At 36.0% G+C, this 25,703-nt stretch overlaps 1 protein-coding gene across 1 annotated transcript in view; it reads left to right on the plus strand.

Annotated features, from left to right (window-relative positions):
* SELENOI (selenoprotein I) overlaps nt 1-24,981 on the plus strand; it is a 51,126-nt gene extending 26,145 nt beyond the window's left edge. Inside the window, exons 4-10 of the mRNA XM_036748375.1 lie at nt 1,846-1,920; nt 3,328-3,590; nt 4,354-4,462; nt 8,543-8,591; nt 14,496-14,676; nt 17,714-17,896; nt 23,151-24,981. Coding sequence (XP_036604270.1) covers nt 1,846-1,920; nt 3,328-3,590; nt 4,354-4,462; nt 8,543-8,591; nt 14,496-14,676; nt 17,714-17,896; nt 23,151-23,216 — 926 coding nt within the window. The 3' untranslated portion in view covers nt 23,217-24,981. The remainder of the gene's footprint in view (nt 1-1,845; nt 1,921-3,327; nt 3,591-4,353; nt 4,463-8,542; nt 8,592-14,495; nt 14,677-17,713; nt 17,897-23,150) is intronic.
* Nucleotides 24,982-25,703: the final 722 nt, after the last annotated feature.

Here is a 25,703-nt window from a genome sequence, read left to right on the forward strand (position 1 = left end):
TTTTTAATGATAAACTGTGTGTTACAGTTTAATGCAGATATTATATGGTATTATGACTATTCATTAGGGTGTTGATAATCAGTGGTCACAAAATAATTTTAAACAGTTTAACTGAATAGCAGAGATTCAGACAACTAAGAACATTTAAAATTCTTGGTTAATGTTTGGAACTCTGTCAGTAATCACTTTTGCATTATGTAATGGAATGATAATTTATATCACTAATATGGATATGACCTTGAGGTACTAGTATAGTATCCAAACACATTACCTGAATAATCAGGGGGAAAAAAATTAAAATCTCTTCAGTATAGTTTTATTGTTGAATGTATTTTATTCTCGTTGTTTGACAATTGATAATCCATGGCTGTCTCTCTGGGAACCAGAATATTTTAGTAACTAAAATTGATTATTCCCAAACCATGCCCTATATAATTTACTATTTATGGTTTTGTTTTTTTTTGCAGGGGGGAAGGCAGGGCAATTGGGGTTAAGTGACTTCCCAAGGTCACACAGCTAGTAAGTGTGTCAAGTGTCTGAGGTCGGATTTGACCTCAGGTCCTCCTGACTTCAGGGCCGGTGCTCTACTCTCTGTACCACCTAGCTGCCCCTGTTTATGTTTAAGAAGGGATTTAGCTTTTCTATTTCATAGAATCTCAGAGCTAGGAGGACCATTAGAGATCGTTTAGAGAGGCACAATGGCATAGTGGAATGATTGCTGGACTAGGGTTCAGAACCTAGTTTATTATTCTGTGACCTTGGGCAGGTCATTAGCCCTTTATGACACTACACATTTGTAAATTCGAGAAAATAATACTAGTCTTGGTTACCTCAGAGTAATTGTGAAGATGAAATGTGATGATGTATGTACTTTGAAAGTTTAAATTTCTATACAAATGTAAGCATTGGAGACTTCATGCTATTTAAAAATTTTTTAAAAATTAGTGTCTTTTGGGTTTATATTACAGCCATTTTGGGAAATTTCCATGCCTTCCTTCCCCTAAGCCTTGCGTCTTCTTATATCAAAAACCAACTATGCAAAAATGGTTAATAGTGACTGAGTATGATAGTGGTTGTAACACTCTGCTTTTTTGCCAAGAGTAGGGAGATACACCTCATATTCTGTTCTTCAAAAATGCTTTACTTTTATAGGTGGGGAAATTGAGACCTAGGGGATTTAATTTACCTTCCACAAGTCACATAGCTAGTGAGAGATGTGGGACTAGAACTAAGCTCTTTCCATTCTACTAAAAAAAAAAAAGTGAAGCCAGAACATTTCCATTTGTCTTAATTTGGGAAGGTCCACTTATATTCAAAGTGAAAATATTTGAGGTTTATTATATTAATAAAGTACTGTGATTGGAAAGAAGATGGTCAGTAAACATTTGCCATTTTCATATAAGCAATAAAGCCCTGTTCCCAAATAGAGTGGTTTTAGATGAACGTTAGAGAATCTTTATGTTCCATGTACATATTAGGCTTTTTTTTTATCCCAAGATAAGTCGTTTTTAGGGCAAAGTGTAACTAGTAGTTTTGGATAATAAACGCAGTATGACATAGTAGATAGAGAATTGGCCTCAGTCAGTCAGAATTCAAATTCTGTCTTTGACACATACTGCCTGGGCGAGTTACTTAACTTCTCAGTACCTCAGGAAGTCCTGATTGCAACTATTTTAGTATTTACTTCATTGGATCATTTTGGCACTGCAGTAGGGGACTTGGGTATTAATTATATGATCTTGACATTATTTTTACTTTAATTCACTAATGGAAGCAGTTCTTATTGAAAGTGTTTGTTGTGGTAAGAGTTATAATGTCTTAAAGAGCTTGTCTTTTGCTTTTCAGCACCGGGTCATAAGCACGTACCTGGCTGGGTTTGGACTGTAGTGGGCGTCCTTAACTTTGTTGCTTACACTCTAGGTAAGATTGTGGGTCTCTTTAGTCTAATCAAGGACAGGACAATTATTCTCTCTCATTAAGGGTAGCCACATTTTTTCCTTCAGTGAATTAACTCTCCCACCTTATTAATTACACTTAATTCATTTTTTGCTGTGCCCAGGCTCTAATATTTTAATGTTTGTAGCAAATACGGCCTCAGATCTTGCCTTAATAGCTTATGGCCAACCAGAATTTAGACCATCGAAGAATAAGGAAGAAAAAACTGTAGCTCTGACTCCTAGCAGAAATGACGTTTAATGCTTATGTAAGTGAGCACTGACTGTTCCTAAAGGAATCTTGATGCCTCTTGAGATGTCTGTCTACCTGTTAATAGCTATTGGATCTAGCAAGAAAGTATGGAAAATTTTGTTAAAGCCTACTTCACTAGTTCTGAATTTGTAGTAATTTGGATAAGGGTTGGCCTGAAAATAGATTGCTAAACCAGTAAATAGGGAAAATGATTGCCAAGGAAAGATTTGATGTAAGAGAATAAACTGCCTTTTTAGTATTGTAAGAACATCCATTTACAGATTAAAAAATGAGGAGACAGAGTTTCAACATAGTCCTTCAAAGTTCCTCTGCTATCTGGACTGGTAATTTGACAGGCTAATGGGAAATCATTTTTCTGTCTGTATTAAAGCTAAAACTCTGGTAGGCATTTATTAGGTACTTTCTGTGTGCCATCCAATGGGGATCAAAAGACAAAAATAAAACAGTTCCTGCACCTAAGAAACTTATGGCTTGGGTGTGTGTATACAAAATGTACTCAAAGATGATTTTGGAGGGAAAGGCCTCGAAGATGGTGCTTGTGCCAAACCTTGAAAGAAACCGGGGATTTTGAGACAAGGAGCTGAGGAGAGAGTGTGTTCTAAGCATGGGAAATAACTAGTGGAAAGCCACTGGGGAGATATGTGCCATGTGTGAGGAACAGCGAGAAGATAACACCTAGCCTAGGGATAGTATGAATTTGAAGTAATAACATTGGAAGCCTTAAGACAAATTCATGGTTTTCACTTATTCATGGAGGCCTTAATACATTCTTCAATTTAGTTCATATGTACCTCGTATCTTTGTGAAAATTGCTGGTTAACATGGTGGTGTCTGAGTACTAGGCAACATTTTTTGTGGAAGATTCTTTTCTTCTTCAGATTTAGTTGTTAATATGTTTGTTTAATTTTAGATTAAGTTTTTTAACCATAGGTGACAGATTTTGTATTTGAGTTAATAAATGTTTTAGTCCTAAACATTAATGGTTAGATTTTTATCCCAGATGGAAATATACTCTAAATTATTAACCTCTTAGTAATATGTTTGATTTTTTTAGTGACTCATAATGAAAGATTTCTCTCTGCTTATGAAAATTTTGATTTATTTCTGTTTCTATTCCAGATGGTATTGATGGAAAGCAAGCTCGTAGAACCAACTCCAGCACCCCTTTAGGAGAATTATTTGATCATGGACTAGACAGTTGGTCATGCATTTACTTTGTAGTGACTGTATATTCCATCTTTGGACGGGGAACAACGGGTGTCAGTGTTGTTGTTTTATATAACATCTTATGGATAGTCTTGTTTTCTTTCATCCTGTCCCACTGGGAAAAGTATAATACAGGAGTTCTCTTCTTGCCATGGGGATATGACTTTAGCCAGGTGGTAAGTTGATGTTTTGCTTTAGATTCTTTAATGTTGTTGCTAAACATTTTTTAAAATAATATTTTATTCCTCTACCCCAGTTACATGTAAAGATAGTTTTTAACATTAATTTTTAAAGAATTTTGAGTTCCAAATTTTCTCTCTCACCTCCTAAGCAATTTGATACAGGTTGCACATGTTCAGTCATGCAAAACATATTACCATATTTTACTGCTAAACATTTTTAAACCCTTGTCATTCCTTTTACTATATGAACGATGTGATTCAAGTTGTTTTTGCCTAAATTGTTACAGATTTATCTGTGTCGTCCTTTTTACTCTGTCCCTGACCCCTTCACTGAGTAGAAAGCTTTTTTTTCAAACTTTTCTTACCATAAGCTTGCTTTGAATTCACTCTGCCTTTTGAATTCCAGCTTTTTTGTCATATTGCTCTACTTGTCCCCACCTAAAACTCCAATAAGGAAGCAGGAGTATGTTTTTGGGGAGAATTAGTTGAAAATAGAAATTGTCATCTTATAATGTAGCCATTTATGATATAGAGATTTTGTAAGTAGCTGTCTGTCATTGCAAAAACTTTATGTATGCCATGTTGGATTTAAGAATGGTTTTAAGAAAAAAAAACTTGTAACATTTTAAGATTGATAGTACAGCTTTTATTTTAATAAACCTTTTTAATCAGATTTATAATACAGAAAACAAACCTAACTTGCAAGCTTTCTAGCTGTTAACTTCTCTCTATGCTTTTGTGTGCATTTTCCTTTTAGACTATTTCTATTGTCTACATAGTGACTGCGATTGTGGGAGTTGAGGCCTGGTATGAACCTTTCCTGTTTAATTTCTTATATAGAGACCTATTCACTGCAATGATTATTGGTAAGAAGCTCCATGTTAAAGCTTGTCTTAACCACCACCTCTTTGTCAAAAGCCAATGCTTTTTATTGTACATTCCCAAATTCCCTTATTACTACAGTTACTGTTATTAAAGACAAAAGTTAGCAAAATGTCTTAGAAAAATGTATCATACAGATTTGGACAGAGTTTTCACAGAATCTTAGCCTCATTATTTAAAACAACCACTGCCACCAATACAAAAACAACAGAATCTTTGTATTTAAAATACAAAAAAGATTAATTTAAAACTTTGACTAAGACTAGATTAGTTTTAAAAGTAGTTAATCTATTTTTTTTTTAACCCAGATTTTATTGCTGGAAGAGGATTTAGGTGGGGGGCAGGGCGGCAGATTTGTTCTGGTATTGAACTTTAAGGCCACGCTTATTTGTATTATTAACTCTAAAGATATTTTAGAGATTTTTATTGTATATCTCTTCCGAAATTCAGCTGCCTGCTCCTTTCTTCTCAAGTACCCCACTCATACTTTTTTCTTTTTTCTTCTCCACTCTCCTGAATCTTGAGTGCCACCTTGTGCTACCTAAAACTGCACTTTGAATACTTAGGAGGCAGAAAGATATATCTTTTGAGTATTTTCTTGGTTCCCTGCCCCAAAATAACAAAAACACATTCTGAGAAAAATACAGTTTTTGTAATATAGGGCTCGCTGCCCTGAAAACATATGAGTATTTCCATAATCTACTCTTTGACAAAACATTTTTGGGTGCTTCTGGTGACTGGATAATCTTAACTGGATGACATTCCAACTGTTTGCCATTTTTTCCCGTGAACTAAATCAATGTGAGTTAAGCAGTTTGTCTTATTGGAGATATGTATTAAATTTGAAAGATAATGATGTAAGACCCTTTAGCCTGTGAACCACATTTCAGAATATTTGCTGCATTAGGTACCATCCAAGGAGAGGTTTATGAGTAACTTATATGGGTTAATTTTAAGCCCTGCCCTCACTCTTAACCATCCTTGAACAGCTAGTCATTTGTACACCCATAATTTATGGGCCAGACCCTCTTCCTCGATGGCTTAATTATAGAAAGAAGTGGCTAAAGGGTTAGTGTGGGGTAATAAGGTGTTGGTTAGGATGAGTAGGGTGAATTCTAGCTTTTATTTCACCATAGTGAAGAATGCCTCTGGCCCTATTGAGCTGTTCATCAACCTTTTGCCTCTCTTTTGTTTTACCTCTCTCCCCACCTCCCTGCCATCCACTCTTATACACCTCTTCTCTATTGATAGCTGTTTAGAGTATCAATTTGTACTGGAGGGCACATCTGCCTGTTTTATAAATAAATGTACTGAAGAGGAAAGCTTTTTTCCCCACATGGGTAGTACCTATATGTGAATGGAAAGGATGTTACATATGAAAATGGAATTTCAGTTATTCTGTCTAGTCATGCCTATAAATCATCAAAATGTTTTGGAAATACCAACATTTTGGAAAATAGTAACTGAATGAATCATGTCAAACATTACAGTAAAAATATAAATCACTGGACTGAGATTCACTCACACGAAGAAACTTTATGGTTATTCTAAAGATGTGCACACGCTGGACTATATTGTGTTTGTCCATTTGTGTATATTTGTGGGTGGCACAGTAGTGATAAAAGTTGGTTATGATATTTCTAGTCATAAGGCCTATGAACACTATACTGCATTTAAAAATAAGCAAAAATAGAATCCATTGCAGATCATGTGTTCCAAATTTTAGTTCAGGAAGTATAACTATAATGCATTCAGATAATAACATAATTGATACTTCTTTAGATGCCATGTGTCTTTTTGATAAAATTTCTATTAGTTGAGTTCCATACATTCTTTTAACTGGCCCTGAAGAACAATTTAAATTACTTATTTGTGGTCCCATTTTGAAACACATTTGTGGTATTTTGTTACTATTCTGATCTGTTACACACTGGTGCCTCACCATATCATGGTTCCTGTTTCCATGCTTCTGGACTACATTATTACTGAGAATTTTGACATATTTCTTAGACCCTTGACAGAATCTCCATGAAATGATAGGACCATTCTGTTTGTATTGGTGAAAATGCAAAAGCACTTTAATGTTTTTATTCTGGTATCTTAAGGGCTTTAAGATAGAAATCTTTCTAGAAGTGTTATTTGAGGTATATTCTGGTATATTCCCTATGTCTTCAGTTTATTCTTGAACTTCTCCTCTCTGCTCCTTTTTAGAAGACCATATTTTTTTACTATCTGTTAGTTTCATGTAGCCTATTTTATTTTAAGTAAAATTAAAATCTTTAATTTTTAAAGCAGATTAATGGAATTGTGTATTTTTACTTTAAAAACTAATTTGGGTTGTTTTTTAGTTAGATGGTTTTCAATTGATGTTTTTTCTTAGTTATTGACTGTTAGTAGAAAAAAAGTCATTTGCCACAGAACTGAAACTTTTATTGGTAGTAACATTTGGTTCATCTGGTAATATTCCTTGAAATGTACTGGTAAATGCCAGCACTTTTGAGGGAACATAAGGCATGCTCATATCGATGATGATTTATATCTATGTGATTTTTAGAAATTGAGTATCATTTTTCATCATGAGCTTTTAAATATCTGACTTCTAAACTAACAAGTTTGGAGAGGGAACACAGTCTAATGAAAAGAATTCAGGATTTGAAGTCACAGGACTGAATTTGCTCTGCTTCCTTGTAGCTCTGTCATCATGCGCATGTTACTCAGCCATCTTGGAACTAGGACTAGATGACTTCTAAAGGAAGTCCCTTCCAACTCTATAATGAGCCCATGATCTTATGATGTTGGTTTTGGATTCTCTTTGTCTTGGTGCTTTGTTTATTAAGATTTTTTTTGTCCCTTACACCAGCATCAAAAATGCAGTCACTGTATTTACATTCTATATTAGACAATAGTAACATTTTTTATAACATTGTTAATGTTTTCACTTTGTTATGTATCATGTGAAGGAAGTAAAGGGAAACTTCAGGCTGAGCAGGTAGTGACTCTACATGTTTACCTTCCAAAAATAATTTTTAAAGCACTTAGCGAATACCTGCTCTGTGCCTAGCACTGCTGGGTCATAAAAAAAGTGGGAGTAACACATAATCCCCCAGAGTAGCCAAGTTCTGTCCCTGGTCACTCCTCATCTTCCCAGCTCTTTGGCCTTTCATAGTACTTTTGCCACCAATTTTTGGTGGGAGTGGTGGGAAGAAGAGCATGGGTAGCAGGGAAGAATATTTGTTCAAAAGCAGGCACGTTAACAAGCAGTGATGGTTGGTGGCAGAAGTGTGGCTTGATGAGCAATATGCCCTAACATACCACCTTCCCACTTGAATGGTGCATCTTGCCAGCTTAAGTTTTATATTATAAATAAGTCTGGGAATATTTGGGGGAGTATTAGAGATAAGTGTGTAGACTCCCTTTATAAAATTTGACAGGAAGGAAGGAGAGAAATTGGAGTAGACCTAAAAGGGGAATTGGGGTTGAGGGAAGTTTTTTCAAGGCAGGTGACACCCAGGCAGGTTTGTAAGTAGAGAAGAATCTTATTTAGAAAACCTTTTTCTTTTTTCTCATTTCTAAACTATTGTTCAGAAGTGTTTTCCTCATTACATCATGGATAGAACTGTGGGTTTTTGAAAATTATGGCTGGACAGTACAAACTCACAGATCTAACAAGGTGGAAAGGTTTTGAATAAGGGCTGGGTGAAGGAATGATGTCTGTGCAGGAGCTAGCCTAGCCAAATTTAGAGGTTAACCACTGAGCAATGAATTTATTTTGGTCATAGTAACTCATGAAACAATTTACTAAGGCCCAGAGACAGTTGCAGCCTTTGTCAGTGGAAGGAGTGCTCACACAAATGAAATCAGAGCTTCTTGAAGTAAGTAAATTGTAAGCAGGAATCATGTTCTATTTAACTTTGTACCTCTCCCAGTGCCTGACTTAGTGCTTTGTACATAATAGTAATGTAAAAAGATTTTTTACTTGAAATTAATGATGTAAGACTTGTTCAGCTGCTGCCATTGTCCGACTTGAATGAAAATTTATAATTTAAAATATCTTTCCCTTTTAGGATGTGCAGCATGTGTGACTCTGCCGATGAGCTTATATAACTTTTTCAAGTAAGTTTAAAAATATATATATATATATATACACATACTATATATATATATGTATATATAAATTGAGGGGAAAGGAATTTTAAGATTATTGGTATAGATCTACTTAAATAAATTCATACTTATTATCCTTTTCTTTGAGAAGAGGAAGCTTGGCATGATGGAAAGAAAGCTGACTTTGGAGTCAGGAAGCCCTAGGTTGAAGTCCTGTTTCTGATACCTACTTGCTGTGTGACCCAGAATAAGTCATTTAACCTGTTAGAGGCCCAGGCAACTCTCTTGGTGTAGGAGAATAGTATAAGAATAGAAGGTGTAGAGAAGGTGCTGATCTGCACTGGTAAAATAAGTTGCTCACCAGAAACACCTTCCAACAATTAAATCACAGATTTAGTTAAAACAATTTTTTTTTCTTCATGGGACTTATAGCCATTTTGAAAAGCACCTGAGAACTATATTTTGATTGAAGCCCTAAAAATATCCTGAGAAAAAAGAAAGAGAACATGATTTCTCCCTAACTTTATATTAATCTTGCCCTAGTGCTTTTTAAGAGGCTTATAGAAGGGCTAACAATTATTTCATAGAATCATACAGCTGGAATGGATCTTACAGATCATTTAGTCCAACCTTAACACTTGATGGATGGAGAGTGGCCTAGAGAGGTTATGTGGCTTTTCTAGAGTCAATATTGAGCTCCTCTGGTTCTCTTGCCTTTTATCCAAAATTGTTTTTTATTTGTCAGTATTCTCCTTATTAGTCTTTGATCAAACTAGAACTTGAAAGAGTTTACAACATTGCTCTGACCTGTTTTGGTTTTTCTTGGCAAATTTGGGCACACCTACACTGAGAGGTGTTGCCCAGGCCTCTGAGAGGTTAGATGACCGCTTTATTACCGTAATGGATTGAAGATGGAAGACTGCTAGCTTGGAGCCACTCCAACAGAGCTTTTTTCTGTAGAGAAAGGAGAGGAATGTGTGGGTTTGGAATACACCTGATCCTTCTCTGATGCTCACTATTTTTGTGACCATGGGCAAGTCATTTAACTTCTCTGCACTTTGGGTGCCCTTATCTGTAAAATGAAGAAGGTTGAACCAGATGATATCGTCCAGCTCTAAATCCTGTGATTCATTTTCCTGGTGGGGGTGATATATGGGTTAGGAAGGGGAAAGTGGGAAAGAATGAAAGGTACTAAGTTTGTATTGTCATGCAAGTTAAGTTTTTTGAGGCATTGATATCTTCCTACCACTTGGGACATGCTGAAGGTATAGACCTCAAAGAAGATTCAAGACAAAGATTACCTTCTAGCTCTTCCTTTATAGTTTAGATAGTGAAGAGGTAGAAATATATGCCTTATAGACATCTTAGAACTTCATGCAACTTTAGAAATCATCTATTCTACCTCTCAGATGGATTCCCAAAATCCAGAAAGATTCCATGACTTCCCCCAAGGATGTTAGTTCCACGGGCAGGACTGAAATCCAGGTCTTCTGGTTCTCAGTTCAGTTTTTTTTCTTCTTCATATTTTTGGTACTGTCATGACAAATTTTAGAACTCTTAAGACCAAGAACTGAAGAAATAGTCTCAACTTTATTCGTATCAGATGCTGATGCTTTACCTGTATGGAACCAGGCCTCCTTGATGTGAAACATTTTTTTCTTGATCTTTAACTTCACATAATGTTGCTACATTAGTAAATGCCTTTAGATGGTCCCTCATAAAAGTACTTTACCATCTTTCATAGCAGAAATCTACTTACCAATCTTGGAAAAGTTTTTTGGGTTGGTTTGGTCATATCTCTGTTGGATTGGGCGTGTTCATAATCCTTCCAGTCTGTTGAAGCATTTAGCTTTGGAAGCATGGCTTTAAATGTGACACCATCTATGCTAAATGTTTACTGATACCGCTAGTAGTTGTAGCTTAAGGAGAAATTTCTTTTTAAAAAGAATTGAAAAGTAGGCCACAAGTAAGATAAGATGTGTTTAGTGCCATTAATAAATTAAAGGATGGTTTTTCTTTGTCACAATTTGTCTTTATTATTTGATGAAGGATTATAGGATCATAGATTTAGAGCTGGAAGGGACCTTGGACAACCTACTCTGAGTTATAAATCTCACATTTTGCCCTAAAGCCACATAGGTGGTAAGGAGGAGAGGCAAAATTTGAATCCAGGTCCTCTGACTCCAAATCCAGTTTCCTTTCTATTGTATTGTGTTGCCTCTTGATCAAGAGTGTCTGATGAAAGGAATGCCCATTTAGCCCATTTCTTAGTTTGCTGTTTGCTTGTTATATTTTTTCAAATCTTAGGTGAAAAGGGTATCCCTGATTTAAACAATTGATCAATTGGAAGAAAGTTTGAACTTTAATTTGGACACAAAGGTCTTTTTTTCTATGATTCAACAGGTTAATAGGTTGAGATATTTTTTGAATTCTCCTCAAAGTTGATTATTAACTATGACCTATATTTCCTATTTTTCATAAAAAAAATGCCCAAGATTTATTTATGTAACACTTTAAAAGTTTGCAAAGCTCTCTCTCCCTCTCCCTCTCCCTCCCTCTCTCTCTCTCTCTCTCTTCTCTCTCTCTCTCCCCCCCCTCTTCCCCCTCCCTCTTTCTCTCTCCCTCTCTTCCTCCCTCCCCCTCTTCCTCCCTTTCCTTTTCTCTTCCTCTCCTCTTTCCCTCCCTCTCCTCTTTCCCTCCCCCTCCCTACACACACACACACACACACACACACACACAATCTCATTTTATCCTCAGATCAAACCTATGATATAGGTGCTGTTACTTTTCCTATTTTATAAAAGGAAACTGAGGCTCTCACAGAAGCTAAAGCAACTTGTCCAGAGTCACATAGCAAGTCCGTCTCTAAAAGAGGACTGGCACACAGGTCTTCCAGCACTGTATCCACGATATATTGTGCTTCCTTTATATAGTATTCTGTATGTGGAAAATGAACATATTTGTAGAACTCCTTAAAGTTTTTGGAATTATATTTCTTTTACATCAATATGTTAAACTATTGACTCCTGACTACTTTTTGATCTCTAAAATCTTTTTTGAGTTGTCTCCAAGAAGGGATGTCCTTTAGTGAAAATTTGAGAAGGGACCCATGGGCTTTTTTTCCATAGCAGACTATTTCGTCAAAGGGATAAAAGAATATAAGATCTTGATGTATTTGTTTAATTTTTTTAAGCATTTGGTTTGGTAGAATAAGATGAAGGCTTTATTTGAAAAAGATGCTTCTCAAAATTACGTAAGACCTTGTGACAATTATGACTAAGGGAAGAACTTTGCTCAAAATCTTTTGAATATTAACAACAAATGAAGTTTAAAATAGAGATCCTTATTTACTCATCAGTATTTTCTAGTGTCTTAGAAGATGTCCTTTGCAAAATCCAAAATGGGGATTCTCTACCAATGGTGAGATTTTTCCAAATATTCCTAATTGTCTTTTACCCAGGAATACTATAGTTGTCTTAATGAGATCTATAGCAATGTGAAAGAGATTAGTCTTATAATAGAAAAATAGTGGATAAAAACCACATTGTCTAGACCAATAGTTCTCAAACTTTTTGGTCTTAAGATCCTATTATACTCTTAAAATTTATTGAGGACCCACCCAAAGAGTTTTTGTTTATGTAATCTATATCTATTGATACTTATTATATCATAAACTAAAACATCTTAGTAGTATTATGAAAATAGTTTAACTTCATGGACCCCTTGGAAAAGTCTTAGAGTGTCATGGGTCCCTAGAGACCACTCTTTGAAAACTGGTGACCTAGCTCTAAACTATTACGTGTAACTATAACGTATAACCATTGAGATAATCTGCCTATATTCACATTTGGGATAGGTGGACAATGACATGGCCCAGAATTGAGGTAGAATGCATTTGGGAAACTTTACAAGGTTTTTTTAGTTATTCCAGACTGCTTATTCCAAAAATGCATCTTTTTTGACACCAGTATTTCCCCTGAAGTGTTATACTGTTGTAATTCATGGGACAGTTCAATGTTATAACCATCAAAATGATAACTAACGGAAAGATGTTTAGTGGGCCTGGGGAGGGTGTAGCTGTTGCCAGTCATGATTTGTACAGGAGAAGCGACATGAGACCTTATTGAACACATATGTGATTAAAAAAGGAAGTTGACCAGGCAGAGAGTAATAATGAGAGAAAACATATAGACAGGCCTGTGTGTGATAATTGAGGTTTCTGAGATAATTGCGAAAATTGGAGGAAGGCTTCCAGTGTGTTTGGGTTTTCTGTAGGAAATAGGGAAAGACATGGACAAAGATCACGTAGGGTGAAGGTTGTGGAGGAAATGCCTACTGTGATCTATTAGAGATCTGCTGAGGTCAAAGGAGTGCCCAGCTTGTCTACCATCCCTTGCCTGGCTGAGGGACTCTACCAGGTACAGTGCGAATCTGTAGTACTGGGGAGAGGAATGCAAAGGTGGAGACTAGTTTCCTTGGAAGTGCAGATCTTCATGTGTTCTTACATTTTATGAATTCCTTATCCTATACTGTTTGCTACAACCTTATTCTTATTGAATGAAAATATTTAAAATTACTACTTTATTCAGGAGCTTTTTTCCCCCTACATTACTGTACCATAACACTTTCATTCCTAATACCTCCACCATGTTTTTAGTTCTTACCTCTCCTAGATTATTTCAGTAGTCCCCAGTGGCATGCTGACTGGTCTCCTTTCATTCTTCAGTCTAATCCTCCTCTCCCCAATCAGTCATCTTTCCTACTATAATGTGACTAATCTTTCTGAAGCACAATTCTGACTATGGCCCTTTTTTAAAAAAAAAAAAACAAAAAAACCAAACTTCTAATGGTTTGATATTGCTTGTCAAAGTTCAGACTCTTTAGCCTGGAATTCAAAGCCCTCCACAGTATGGTCCAGATCTTTCCTTCTAACTTTATTTCTCACTATAGCTTCAACCTATGCTACATTCTAGCCAAACTGGATAGCTTGTAGTTCCCTGAATAAACTTTTCTCCCTTCTCCTTCTGTGCCTTGGAAAGCCATTGCCCCAACTTCCTTTCAAGATCATGGGGTGATCATAGGAAATAGGTTTGGAAGGGAATGTATAGACCATCTGGTCTAAACTTCGAACCTATTCCTTAAGCTCAAATGCTGCCTCCTTCACAAAGTATTTCCTATCATTCTAACTCAGAATTATTTCTCTTCTAAATCCTAGAACACTTTGTAGCTCTGTAATTTAAAAATAACACAAAACAAAAAAAAAGAAGCTGGACCATTGATTTCATCTGTGTAAGAAACTCTTATTGTAGAAACTCCCTTCACAAATGCAGATTAGCAACTCGCTTATAAATTTCATAGGTGTGGAGAGTTGCCTGGGAATTCTGAAAGGTTAAATGATGTGCCCATGGTCACACAGCTACTGTGTATCAGAGGCAAGACTTGAACATCTTCATGATTGAAGGCCACACCTCTATTCGCTATACCGTGCTCTCTTTAACAGCACTTGTCAAATTTCTTTGCATACATCTCTTATTTTCTCTACTAAATTAATTGAATTCAGAGATTCCTATCTTTATCTTTGCATCTTGTATATCTTCTAGTACAGTGATTTGCATATATAGTCATTTAATAGATTTTTTCAGTAATACAGTAGAGAGAATGTTGAACTAGGAGTCAGAAGCCTTATGTACTTTTCTTAGGCTGCTACTTACTAGCTCTATGGCTGTAGGCAAAGCACTTGAAATTTTCTGCCCCTCTTTTCCTTTGATAAGTGGAGTTAAGGATTGTTGTGGATGAAATAAGATATTTGTGAAAGCACTTGGAAAACTGTCAAGTGTTATACAAATATAAGGTAATGGATGGTATTTGTTGAATGGCTGAGTTAATTTGTAATAATGTTTTTTTGATTTTTAGGGCCTACAAAAATAACACCTTGAAGCACAGTTCCATCTATGAAACAATGCTGCCCTTTGTTTCTCCGTGTTTGCTTTTCATTCTGAGTACAAGTTGGGTCCTCTGGTCGCCATCAGATATTTTAGAGAGACATCCTAGACTCTTCTACTACATGGTTGGAACAGCTTTTGCCAACATCACAGTGAGAATTTATTCTTCATCTAAATCATGATAACATAAGAGGAATATTAGGATTTGATATCAAACATAGAAAGTAGCTGGTACAAGAGTAAATAAATCTTTAAGAAAAAACTTGATTTTAGAACTTCTTGGTCAGCCAGAACAAAATGAAAATTTCCTCATTTTTATGGGCAGCTGAAAACCAAGAGAGTTAGAATAAGTGGGGACTAGAATAAAATTTTGAAAGGTTTTCTTTTGGTGTATCTCCTTAACCATTTACAGAGCAATGTTTAAGTCCTTGCTAGGCTAACATTATTAATGCTGTGGCCCAACATCCCATAGGCACCTGGTGGTGCGAAGGAAAGAATGCTGGCTTGGAGTCAGAAAGACCTTAATTCAAATCCTGCTTCAGACACCTAGTGGCTGTGTGACCTGCCAGACAAATCACCCAAATCTATGTAAAGGAGGATAATAGCTCCTACTTCATAGGGTCATTGTGAGCATCTAATGAGATAACATATAAAATGTTTTACAGACCTTGAAACAATAATAAATATTAGCTAATGTTATTGAATGTTAACTAATCTGTTCATGCTTAATTATGAATGTTTTGGTTTGAAGTTGTCAGACAACTTTTGTTGTGTAGAATTATTTGTAGATTTTTGTGGTAGAATTATATTTGTGTTCATGTTTATATACTCTTCTATTTATTAGGTTAAAAACTTATTTTAACATATATGATTACAGACCGGTGTTTCAGCAGATACAGTTTTCTTGGTTTATTGATCTAGTTGCAACATGCTTTCTCTGGTTGCTCTATATATTAATAGAGAAGCCCTAAAATAAATACATAATATTATGCTGTTTGGGTTGTATATAGTGAGGAAGAGAAAAGGGAAATGAGTTGAGCTTTTTACCGATCTTCTACTTCTCCTTGTTATCATCTTCTTGAAGCCATATTTTCCTGGGCCCACTGTTGTGCCTGCCCTTTCCTACTAGAAAATCCTCCCCAACTTAATGGAAAAAAACAGGGAATGAACATTGAACAGTCACAAAAATTCAGCATGTACTTGGTTACAAAGAAACCCTAGATAAATTTTTAAAAGACAAATTTTATGTTAATAGGTAATGATGCAATACAATTATAAACAATAAAATAATTTGAAGCATATAATTATATGAAAACTAAAAATCATTTGTTTAGAAGAAATAAAAATAACAAATTATCTAGCAGAGAGCAAAAAACATAACAAATGCTGCAAAAAGATTTGAGATGTAAGCAAAGCAGTTTTCATAGGTACAGCTATAGCTCTGATTTATATTAATGAAAGAAAAAGTGGGGCAGCTAGATGGCACAGTGAATAGAGCACGGGCTGTGCAGGAGGACCTGAGTTCAAATCCAACCTCAGACACTTGACACACTTACTAGCTGTGTGACCTTGGGCAAGCCACTTAACCCCAATTGTCTTTCCTTCTCCTCTCCAAAAAAAAAAAAGAAAGAAAAAAAGAACCAGTATTTAAAGTGATTAGAAAAGGAACAAAGGAACACACTACAAAAAAATAGAACAAAGGAAATAATCACAACCAAATCAGAAATTAACAAATTAAAAATAAGAACAATGAAGTGATAAAAGAGAGGGTTGTTTGTTTTTTTTTAAAGGACAATAACACTGGTAAATCATTAACAAATCTTGTTTTAAAGATTCTGGGAAAATCAGATACTACAATTAAGAATGAAAAAGAGCAGATCAGAATGAATGTGAAAGACTTTTTAAAAAATTATGTGGGATTGCTATAAATATGTTTGTCAAAAATATGAAAATTAAAGTAAATGGGTAAATATCTATAGGAAAATTCTTTGTTATTTTGAGCTGAAATCTGTCTCCTTAGAGCTGCCACTTAGTTTTATCTTTTGGAACAACACAGACCAAGCCATAGGATGTTATTACTAGAAGGAAGCTTAGAGGTCATTTGATATGATCTCTAGATCACCTCTAGAGAGGTGAATTTACATGTTTGAAGTTATATAACTCTTAAGTGGTACTCTTTTCTGTAGTTCTTCCTATTTTCTTCTCTCTTATAGGAGAAACTTCCTTGTATTATATGATTTCTAACTTAAGTCTTAAATTCAGTAGTTTTATCTATGTATCATTTTCTCCTTGGTCTTTTTTTTTTCAAGTCATGATAGAGCAATTCAATTTCTAGATTAGAGTTCTTGTGATTAGCAAAAAGAACCTCATGATCCATGGAATTTTTTGCTTATAATTACAGTGATATTGAGAATATGAAACAGTGGTTCTTTGGGAGTATAACTTGTGGTTGTTTTAAACCTCTAATTTCTTTATTAAAAATAACGGTAGACTAGAATCTGCAGGCTATACAGTAATTATGTCTCTTCATTAGTAATGACTTGAAACATGCCACATAATTGGATGTTTTGTAAGAGAATGAAAGTAGCATAAGGCAGTGAGAAAAGAGCTAGATTTGGATTCTCTGCCACTTAACAACTTGTGTGTCCTTGAACAAGGCACTTAACCCTTCTGGTTATTAGTTTCCTCTTCCAAAAAATGAAGGAATTAGACTAAGTGATCTCTGAGGTCCTCTCTAACTTTTACTCCATGGTCCTCTGGAAGAGGTTGACTTAACCCAAGTTCCATTTCCCCAAACTCTTAAAGCGTTTGGAATATGCATCATCTATAGAATTCATCCACTGTACCTCCTTCCTCTCAAAAGAGAAGTGAAAATATGGATATGAAATGAAATGTATACTTTAGACATTGTTGCTGTTATCAGTTGCAGGAGGTTGGGTTTGGGGATTTTCTTTGCTTTCTTTCCAGGAAAGTTTCAATGGTGAAGGGCTATATGAGGAAATAACTGGAATAACAAAACAAAGCAACCATAAAACTAGTGAAAATCAGGCTGTGTTCTGGAGAAAATACCTTTTTCCCTTTTTAGATACTAAATAACATAAAAATGCATGTTCAGGCAATATTCCATATTTTGGTGATTAGAATCAGAAGTACATGTCTAATTGAAGTGTTTTTCTCCTCTCTTTTAAGTGTCGCCTTATCGTGTGTCAGATGAGCAACACAAGATGCCAAAGTTTGAATTTGTTCCTTGTACCATTGGCCCTTGTCGTTCTTTTGGTGTGCTTACAATTACCTCCTCATGTGGAACCCATTCTTCTGTACTTACTAAGCATTATTTTTACTTTGGCACATGTCCATTATGGAATACAAGTGGTGAGTGATCTTTTGGGAGATTTGGTTATACTTTAAAAAAAAATATTTTTTTTTCATTTTTTAAAATTTAATATATTTAGTTTTCAGCATTGATTTTCACAAGAGTTTGAATTACAAATTTTCTCCCCATTTCTACCCTCCCCCCCACTCCAAGATGGCGTATATTCTGGTTGCCCTGTTCCCCAGTCAGCCCTCCCTTCTGTCACCTCACTCCCCTCCCATCCCCTTTTCCCTTCCTTTCTTGTAGGGTAAGATAAATTTCTATGCCCCATTGCCTGTGTATCTTATTTTCTAGTTGCATGCAAAAACTTTTTTGTTTTTGTTTTTGAACATCTGTTTTTAAAACTTTGAGTTCCAAATTCTCTCCCCTCTTCCCTTCCCACCCACCCTCTCTAAGAAGTCAAGCAATTCAACATAGGCCACATGTGTATCATTATGTATAACCCTTCCACAATACTCATGTTGTGAAAGACTAACTATATTTTGCGCCTTCCTAACCTATCCCCCTTTATTGAATTTTCTCCTTTGACCCTGTCTCCTTTCGAAAGTGTTTGTTTTTGATTATCTCCACCCCCATCTGCCCTCCCTTCTATCATCCCCCCTTTTTTTATCTTCTTCCTCCTTCTTTCCTGTGGGGTAAGATACCCAATTGAGTATGTATGGTATTCCCTCCTCAGGTCAAATCTGATGAGAACAAGATTCACTCATTCCCCCCTCACCTGCCTTCTCTTCTCTTCCTACAGAACTGCTTTTTCTTGCCACTTTTATGCGAGATAATTTACCCCATTCTATCTCTCCCTATCTCCCTCTCTCAATATATTCCTCTCTCATCCCTTAATTTGATTTTATTCCTTTTAGATATCTTCCCTTCATCTTCAACTCACCCTGTGCCCGCGCTCTCTTTCTCTCTCTCTCGCTATATATATATACACACATACATATATACATACATACACACTCACATATATATACATAAACATATCTATATATATCTATCTATATCTATCTATCTATCTATCTATCTATCTATCTATCTATCTATATGCATATTCCCTTCAGCTACCCTAATACTGAGGTCTCATGAATCATACACATCATCTTTCCATGTAGGAATGTAAACAAAATAGTTCAACTTTAGTAAGTCCCTTGCAATTTCTTTTTCTTGTTCTCTTTCTTGATTACCTTTTTATGCTTCTCTTGATTCTTGTGTTTGAAAGTCAAATTTTCTATTCAGCTCTGGTCTTTAAACTGAGAAAGTTTGAAAGTCCTCTATTTTATTGAAACTCCATATTTTGCCTTAGAGCATGATACTCAGTTTTGCTGGGTAGGTGATTCTTGGTTTTAATCCTAGCTCCATTGACCTCCGGAATATCATATTCCAAGCCCTTCGATCTCTTAATGTAGAAGCTGCTAGATCTAGGGTTATTCTGATTATGTTTCCACAATCCTCAAATTATTTCTTTCTGGCTGCTTGCAGTATTTTCTCCTTGATCTGGGAGCTCTGGAATTTGGTGACAATATTCCTAGGAGATTTCTTTTTGGGATCTGTTTGAGGAGGCTATGGGTGGATTCTTTCAATTTCTATTTTGCCCTGTGGCTCTAGAATATCAGGGCAGTTTTCCTTGATAATTTCTTGAAAGACGATATCTAGGCTCTTTTTTTGATCATGGCTTTCAGGTAGTCCAATAATTTTAAAATTCTCTCTCCTGGATCTGTTTTCCAGGTCAGTGGTTTTTCCAATGAGATATTTCACATTGTCTTCCATTTTTTCATTCCTTTGGTTCTGTTTTATAATATCTTGATTTCTCATCAAGTCACTAGCTTCCACTTGCTCCAATCTAATTTTTAAGGTAGTATTTTCTTCAGTGGTCTTTTGGACCTCCTTTTCCATTTGGCTAATTCTGCCTTTCAAGGCATTCTTCTCCTCATTGGCTTTTTGGAGCTCTTTTGCCACTTGAGTTAGTCTATATTTAAGGTGTAGTTTTCTTCAGTATATTTTTCAGTATTTTTTTGGGTCTCCTTTAGCAAGTCATTGACTTGTTTTTCATGGTTTTCTCACATCCTTCTCATTTCTCTGCCCAATTTTTCCTCTACTTCTCTAACTTGCTTGTCCAAATCCTTTTTCAGCTCTTCATGGCCTGAGACCAGTTTATGTTTTTCTTGGAGGCTTTTGGTGTAGGCTCTTTGACTTTGTTGACTTCTTCTGGCTGTATGTTTTGGTCTTCTTTGTCACCAAAGAAAGAATCCAAAGTCTGAGACTGAATCTTGGTGCGTTTTTGCTGCCTGGCCATGTTCCCAGCCAACTAACTTGGCCCTTGAGTTTTTCAGCGGGGTATGACTGCTTGTAGAGTTAAGAGAACTATGTTCCAAGCTTGGGGGGATGCGCCAGCTCTGCCACACCAGTGTTCCTCCTCCCCCAAGAACCACCAACCCAGACTGTGACTCAAATCTATGCAGGCTCTGCATTTGTGCTCGGATCCTGCCACTTAATTCCTGCCACCAGGTGGGCCTGGGGCCAGAAGCAACTGCACCTGTAGTTCTGTAGCTGCCCCACCTCTGCTGCCCCGGGGGTGGTGGCCGAACCTCGAACTCCTTTTTTCACTCTGTCCCCACCAGCTTTTCCCACTAACCTTCTCTGTTGTCTTTGGTGTTTGTGGGTTAAGAAGTCTGGTAACTGCTGCAGCTCACTGATTCAGAGCACTAGGGCACGCTCTGCCCGGCTCCTGGTCTGGTTGATCCGTGCCGCCCACGCTGGGCTCTGCTCTGCTCCGCTCCATTCCCAGCTCCATGTGGGATAGACCTCGCCCAAAGACCATCCAGGCTGTCCTGGGCTGGAGCCCTGTTTCCCTCTGCTATTTTGTGGGTTCTGCAGTTCTAGAATTGGTTCAGAGCCATTTTTTATAGGTTTTTGGAGGGACTTGGCGGGGAGCTCACACTAGCCCCTGCTTTCCAGCTGCCATCTTGGCTCCGCCCCCTAAAAAATTTATTTAGAAAAAGAATACTTACATAGAGGTGCATATGAGCAGTAGAGAGGTACAATAAAGCCTCATCTGAAATTCTTTAAATGTCATAGGCCAGTTAGCTTTATCTTCCATTAATACCCTACTTTGTCATATGGAAGTAACTGTTGAAAGCTATACCTTTGGTTCACATGCAACCCTGCCACCCTGAATTAACTTTGAGGCTGTCTTAGTGTCAGAATGTATGTCCATTTACCATAGACTTAGCCCTGACAGAGTATCAGTCTTTGAATATATTTAGTTTTCAGCATTGATTTTCACAAGAGTTTGAATTACAAATTTTCTCCCCATTTCTACCCTCCCCCCCACTCCAAGATGGCGTATATTCTGGTTGCCCTGTTCCCCAGTCAGCCCTCCCTTCTGTCACCTCACTCCCCTCCCATCCCCTGACAGAGTATCAGTCTTTGAAGTATTTAGTTGTCATAGCAATTGGAATTGATTTTTTTAAAGCTACATCAAAAATTCTTATGAGGAAATAGTACTTCTGATTTTCAATAGAAATTTTGCTGGAAAATGTAGAGGCATTTCTCTTTTCTTCCCCCTGCCGTTGCTGTTTTCAAGCTCTGCTACAAACAAGTGTTAGAACAGAAATGCTACCTGCTTTACCCCTCTTTGAGTGGGGTTTCAAGCTAATGGGTCCATTTGTGGGGGAGTGCATTATCTTTTAGTTATCAGGGAATTCTATGGATCTTCCAGTGATCCTTTGCCTTTTGTCCATTCTTACAGTTCTTTAGCACCTTCTGCAAGGGGCATTTCCTAGGTTCTTCTCCACCAACCTCCCCTCCCCGCCCCCCTCCAATGCCTTCTTTTGGAGATTACCCCTGTTATACTATATATGTATTTTACATGTACATAGATGTTTTCCATGTTCTTTTTCCTGTTAAAATGTGAGATTCTTGAGGGTAGGGACCTTATTTTTGCTTTTTGTTATATCCCCTTTGTCCAGCAAAAGGCCAGGCGCACAGTAAGTGGTTAATAAATTCTTGTTGACTGATTTCATTTCAAGGTTTCTGGTGGAGTGTGATTTCAGTGGAGTCATTGAGATATTTTAAAAAATGTTTAATTTAGAGTTTCAGTTTAATGACTGACTTTTCAGGGAAAATTTAGGTTGAACTTCAAGTGTTGAGTTTAGTAAAACACTAGTGTTAAAGGTATGTGAAATACTATATATGTTCTTCAATGAAGAAGCAAAATATATCTAAATTTACAAAAGAGGCTAATTATGGGGTAGTTATATTCATATTATAGTAATCCTAATTAATTAGCCTCTTGAAACTAGCTTTCACTTGGAGTTGCACAAATATATAAAAATGTTTTTGTAGGGAACTACTGTAAATCTGACTAAAACATAGCTTAGGGCCTAAAATGTTTACAATAAATAAATTTTAAAATGTATTTTCAAGTAGATCAGTACTTAATTAGCTACATGATACGGTAGATAGCACATTGGGCCTAGAGTAAGGAAGACTGTGTGTGTATCTATATCTACGTATAGGTGTGTGTGTGTGTGTGTGTGTGTGTGTATCTGTGTCTACATATAGATATAAATATACACACACACACATATATAATTATGTAAAGCTTCAGTTGATTGGCATAGAAATAAATTGTTTCCTACTTATCAGTGGTTCCTAAAATTATCTGGTCTGTTTGTCTTGAAAAATTCTTGGAGCTGGCCCTAGACCATTTTTTAAGCATCAAGGATGGTCACCTGGGAATGTTATAGGAAATAGAGTATTCTCTACTTTCCTTAGGTCAATCTCCTCCTCTAATTTTAGGTCAGGGGGTTTTAGAGAATGAATTTTAGCCTGGGATCTTTTCTGATCTCATGGACTTTGGGGCAAACTAAACTACTAACTGACCAAGTAGAAATACAATGATGAGGTTGATAAGGCATTCCTGTGGAATAACAGTGGTAGATACAGGGTCAGATACCTTTTGTAGAGTCTTAGTAGTATTTCAGTCTCATCATTGTATTTCCACTTGGTCAATTAGTAATTTGGCTCTTATCACCTCTTCTAATTTCTACTAAAAGAAGGGGGCAGTATGCAATTTAGGACCTAAGAGAATAATTGTGTAACTTAAAACTAGGTTCAAGTCCAGGTCTCTTTCAAGAACTTTGATAATTGAAGAAAGGTGCAATTCATGTCTTCAGAGGGCAGATTCTTTGTAAATTTTTAGAAATAAAGTACTTAGTTGTCAGTGTCTCATATCATGTTTTTTGTTTTCCACAGGTAAACCAGTTGAGTAACCACTTTAAGATTCTGCCCTTTTCATTAAGAAAACCAAGCTCAGATTGACTAGAAGTGGAAGAAGAGAAAATTGGCCTGCAATCTACAGAAGTACTGTAAATAAGATGCTTGTAAATACTCCAACCATCACCATAGAACTAAACTTATCCACTTGACAGAAATGGAGACTAAATGTATGTGGTACATGGATGACAAGGTTGAAGCATATATAATCTGGACTCCTATAATTCCTGTCCATCTCACTCCCATTTATCATTATACATGTATTTTATGGGGGAGGGGAGGACCAGGTGACCTTTTTGGTTAAACAGTGTACATTAGACCAGCATAATGTTCCAAGTGATTTCAACTTCATAAGTCCATGCTTTTTTGGTTCATATAGGTTATGTTTTTGTCTTGGCTTGATTTTAAAATAGAGAAGCTGGTTTAGGAACACTGACAACATTCATAAGAACACAATGTGTTTTCATATTCGGTGATTTGTTAATAGGTCTTACCTATCTGTGGAAACTATCAATATCCTACTTCTATCTACCCAGGGAGAGATAAGCCACAAAAGCAATTCACCTTCAGCAGAAGATGCCAAATTACTACAGAAGAATCTAACCCTGAGTCACTTTTATAACTGCCAAATACTGGCTTCTCATTTCCATGGAAATGCCTTTGTCTTCACATGCTGAGAGATCTGACATGAATTTGATTGCCTGATGTCCTCGCACTCTTTATTCTGGAGTAGATCTTGGCAAATGGTTTTACTGTTTTTGTTTTATATTAAAGTATCTTGTGGGGGCTCAGAAGTGAATAGGGTTTTAGTTAGAATTCATTCGTATGGCTTCTTTTGAATTTTTACCCTCCAGTTACAAGTTGTTCAAATAGTTTTACAGGATGAGTTCTTGTCGCCTCAATTGTAAGAGTACATTTGACATTCTCAGTCTAGTGGTACAATTACTTTTTGTGAGGAATGTAGATAAAATATCTTTTAAGAGAAAGTCACTTTGGGATTGGGAAGTATATCAATTTTAGGATGTGATTATTCTTCTGAGACCTGTCTCATAAATTCTAGGCCATTCTTGAATTTTTTTCTCTTTTTGGGGGGTTTGGGGGAGAGTGGGGGAGGATGGATTTAGTTTTTTGTTTTTCCTGCTTCCCCAACTTGTAAAAAACATGACACATTTGCCTTATTGAGCATACATTCTCTTTACAATAGCTTGCAGTAACTTATAAAGTTTACTTTTGAAAATAAAAAAAAATTCCTTTACCTTTATTATAATTAATTGTTTGATAGGTCACATCTTTTTCATAGATGTGATTATTTTTTACTTTTTTATCCTTTAATTTTATTGTATTTTAGTTTGGTGGTGGTGAGAGTTACATGCTAATTTTCTTTGATTTTTTTTTTTCTACTGAATGCAGTTTGTGCTTGAATGAAGAGTGTGTCTTAAACCCTTTTTATGGACAGGCTGCACTTGGAAAGAATAAGCACAACCATGTTCATATGTATTTAAAAAAATGAGAAACCATTATTTATCAATGAATATTTGACCATAAGCTTAGTTACAGTGTTTTCCTTTTGAGGTTTAAAATCTGCTACTTTGAAAAAAATAACTGCGTAATATTTAATTTTTTAAATTTGTAAATTCTAATCATTGTCACATAGGTTATTAGAAATGTGAAGTCTAGGAGCCAACTGATGGTTCCTTTAAGTTTCAAAAAATATGTTTGTGGGATTTATGTATTGTGTATTCTGTGACTTCCTCTGAGTCAAAAGGAGTAAAAATGTTCATCACAAATAGAAAAATCGATGCAGGCAAAAGCTGCTGAGTCTGTGTTTTTTAAAAGGCTATCATGGGAATTAGAGGAAGTGCCAATTAAGTGAATGTAACTTCTAACATTTTTTGTTTTATTTTGTTCTGTGTCATCTTTGAAATTGAACTGGATATGGTATGAATTTGCAGGGAGGGGTAAGGAGGGGGACACCATTCTGCATTTATTACTTTAGTCATTTTATTTTGTTGACTTTATACAGAGGAAGTGGAAATAGAGAATTTAACCCTGTTAGTTTCATGTATCAGCATTTGTTGGGGGAAATATTACTTGAAGTTAAACGAAATAATACATTTACTATAAGAAGCAGAGCTGGTGTGTATTTTCTTTTTAATATGATGATTTGGTCCAGAAGCCTCCTCCCATTATTCAGAATACATTGTACAGATTAGCGGTTGAGTTCCTTTCCTTTTTTCATTTAAGGGTCATGGGACGTTTTGGATGTTTTATTTCCAATGTGTTACATAGATTTCTTTTGTACCAAGTGTGAAAATTGTTTTTTGCATTTGCTTTAATGTTTTCTCTTATAATGGTAATGGAGTTATTTCACAAGTGGTTTTTTTGGAATTTGTGAGATCAAAGAAAGAAATTACAAGATGAAAGAGAGACTGGAGTAATTTTACTTTTGGGGAATAGAGTGAATTTGCAGGTCCCTAATACCATGACTCTTTTTCTTTGCTTGAGTCAGGCATTCCTTTTGGTAAGAACTAT

The sequence above is a fragment of the Trichosurus vulpecula genome, chromosome 3 (genome assembly GCF_011100635.1).
Source record: "Trichosurus vulpecula isolate mTriVul1 chromosome 3, mTriVul1.pri, whole genome shotgun sequence".
NCBI classification, from domain to species: Eukaryota; Metazoa; Chordata; class Mammalia; order Diprotodontia; family Phalangeridae; genus Trichosurus; species Trichosurus vulpecula.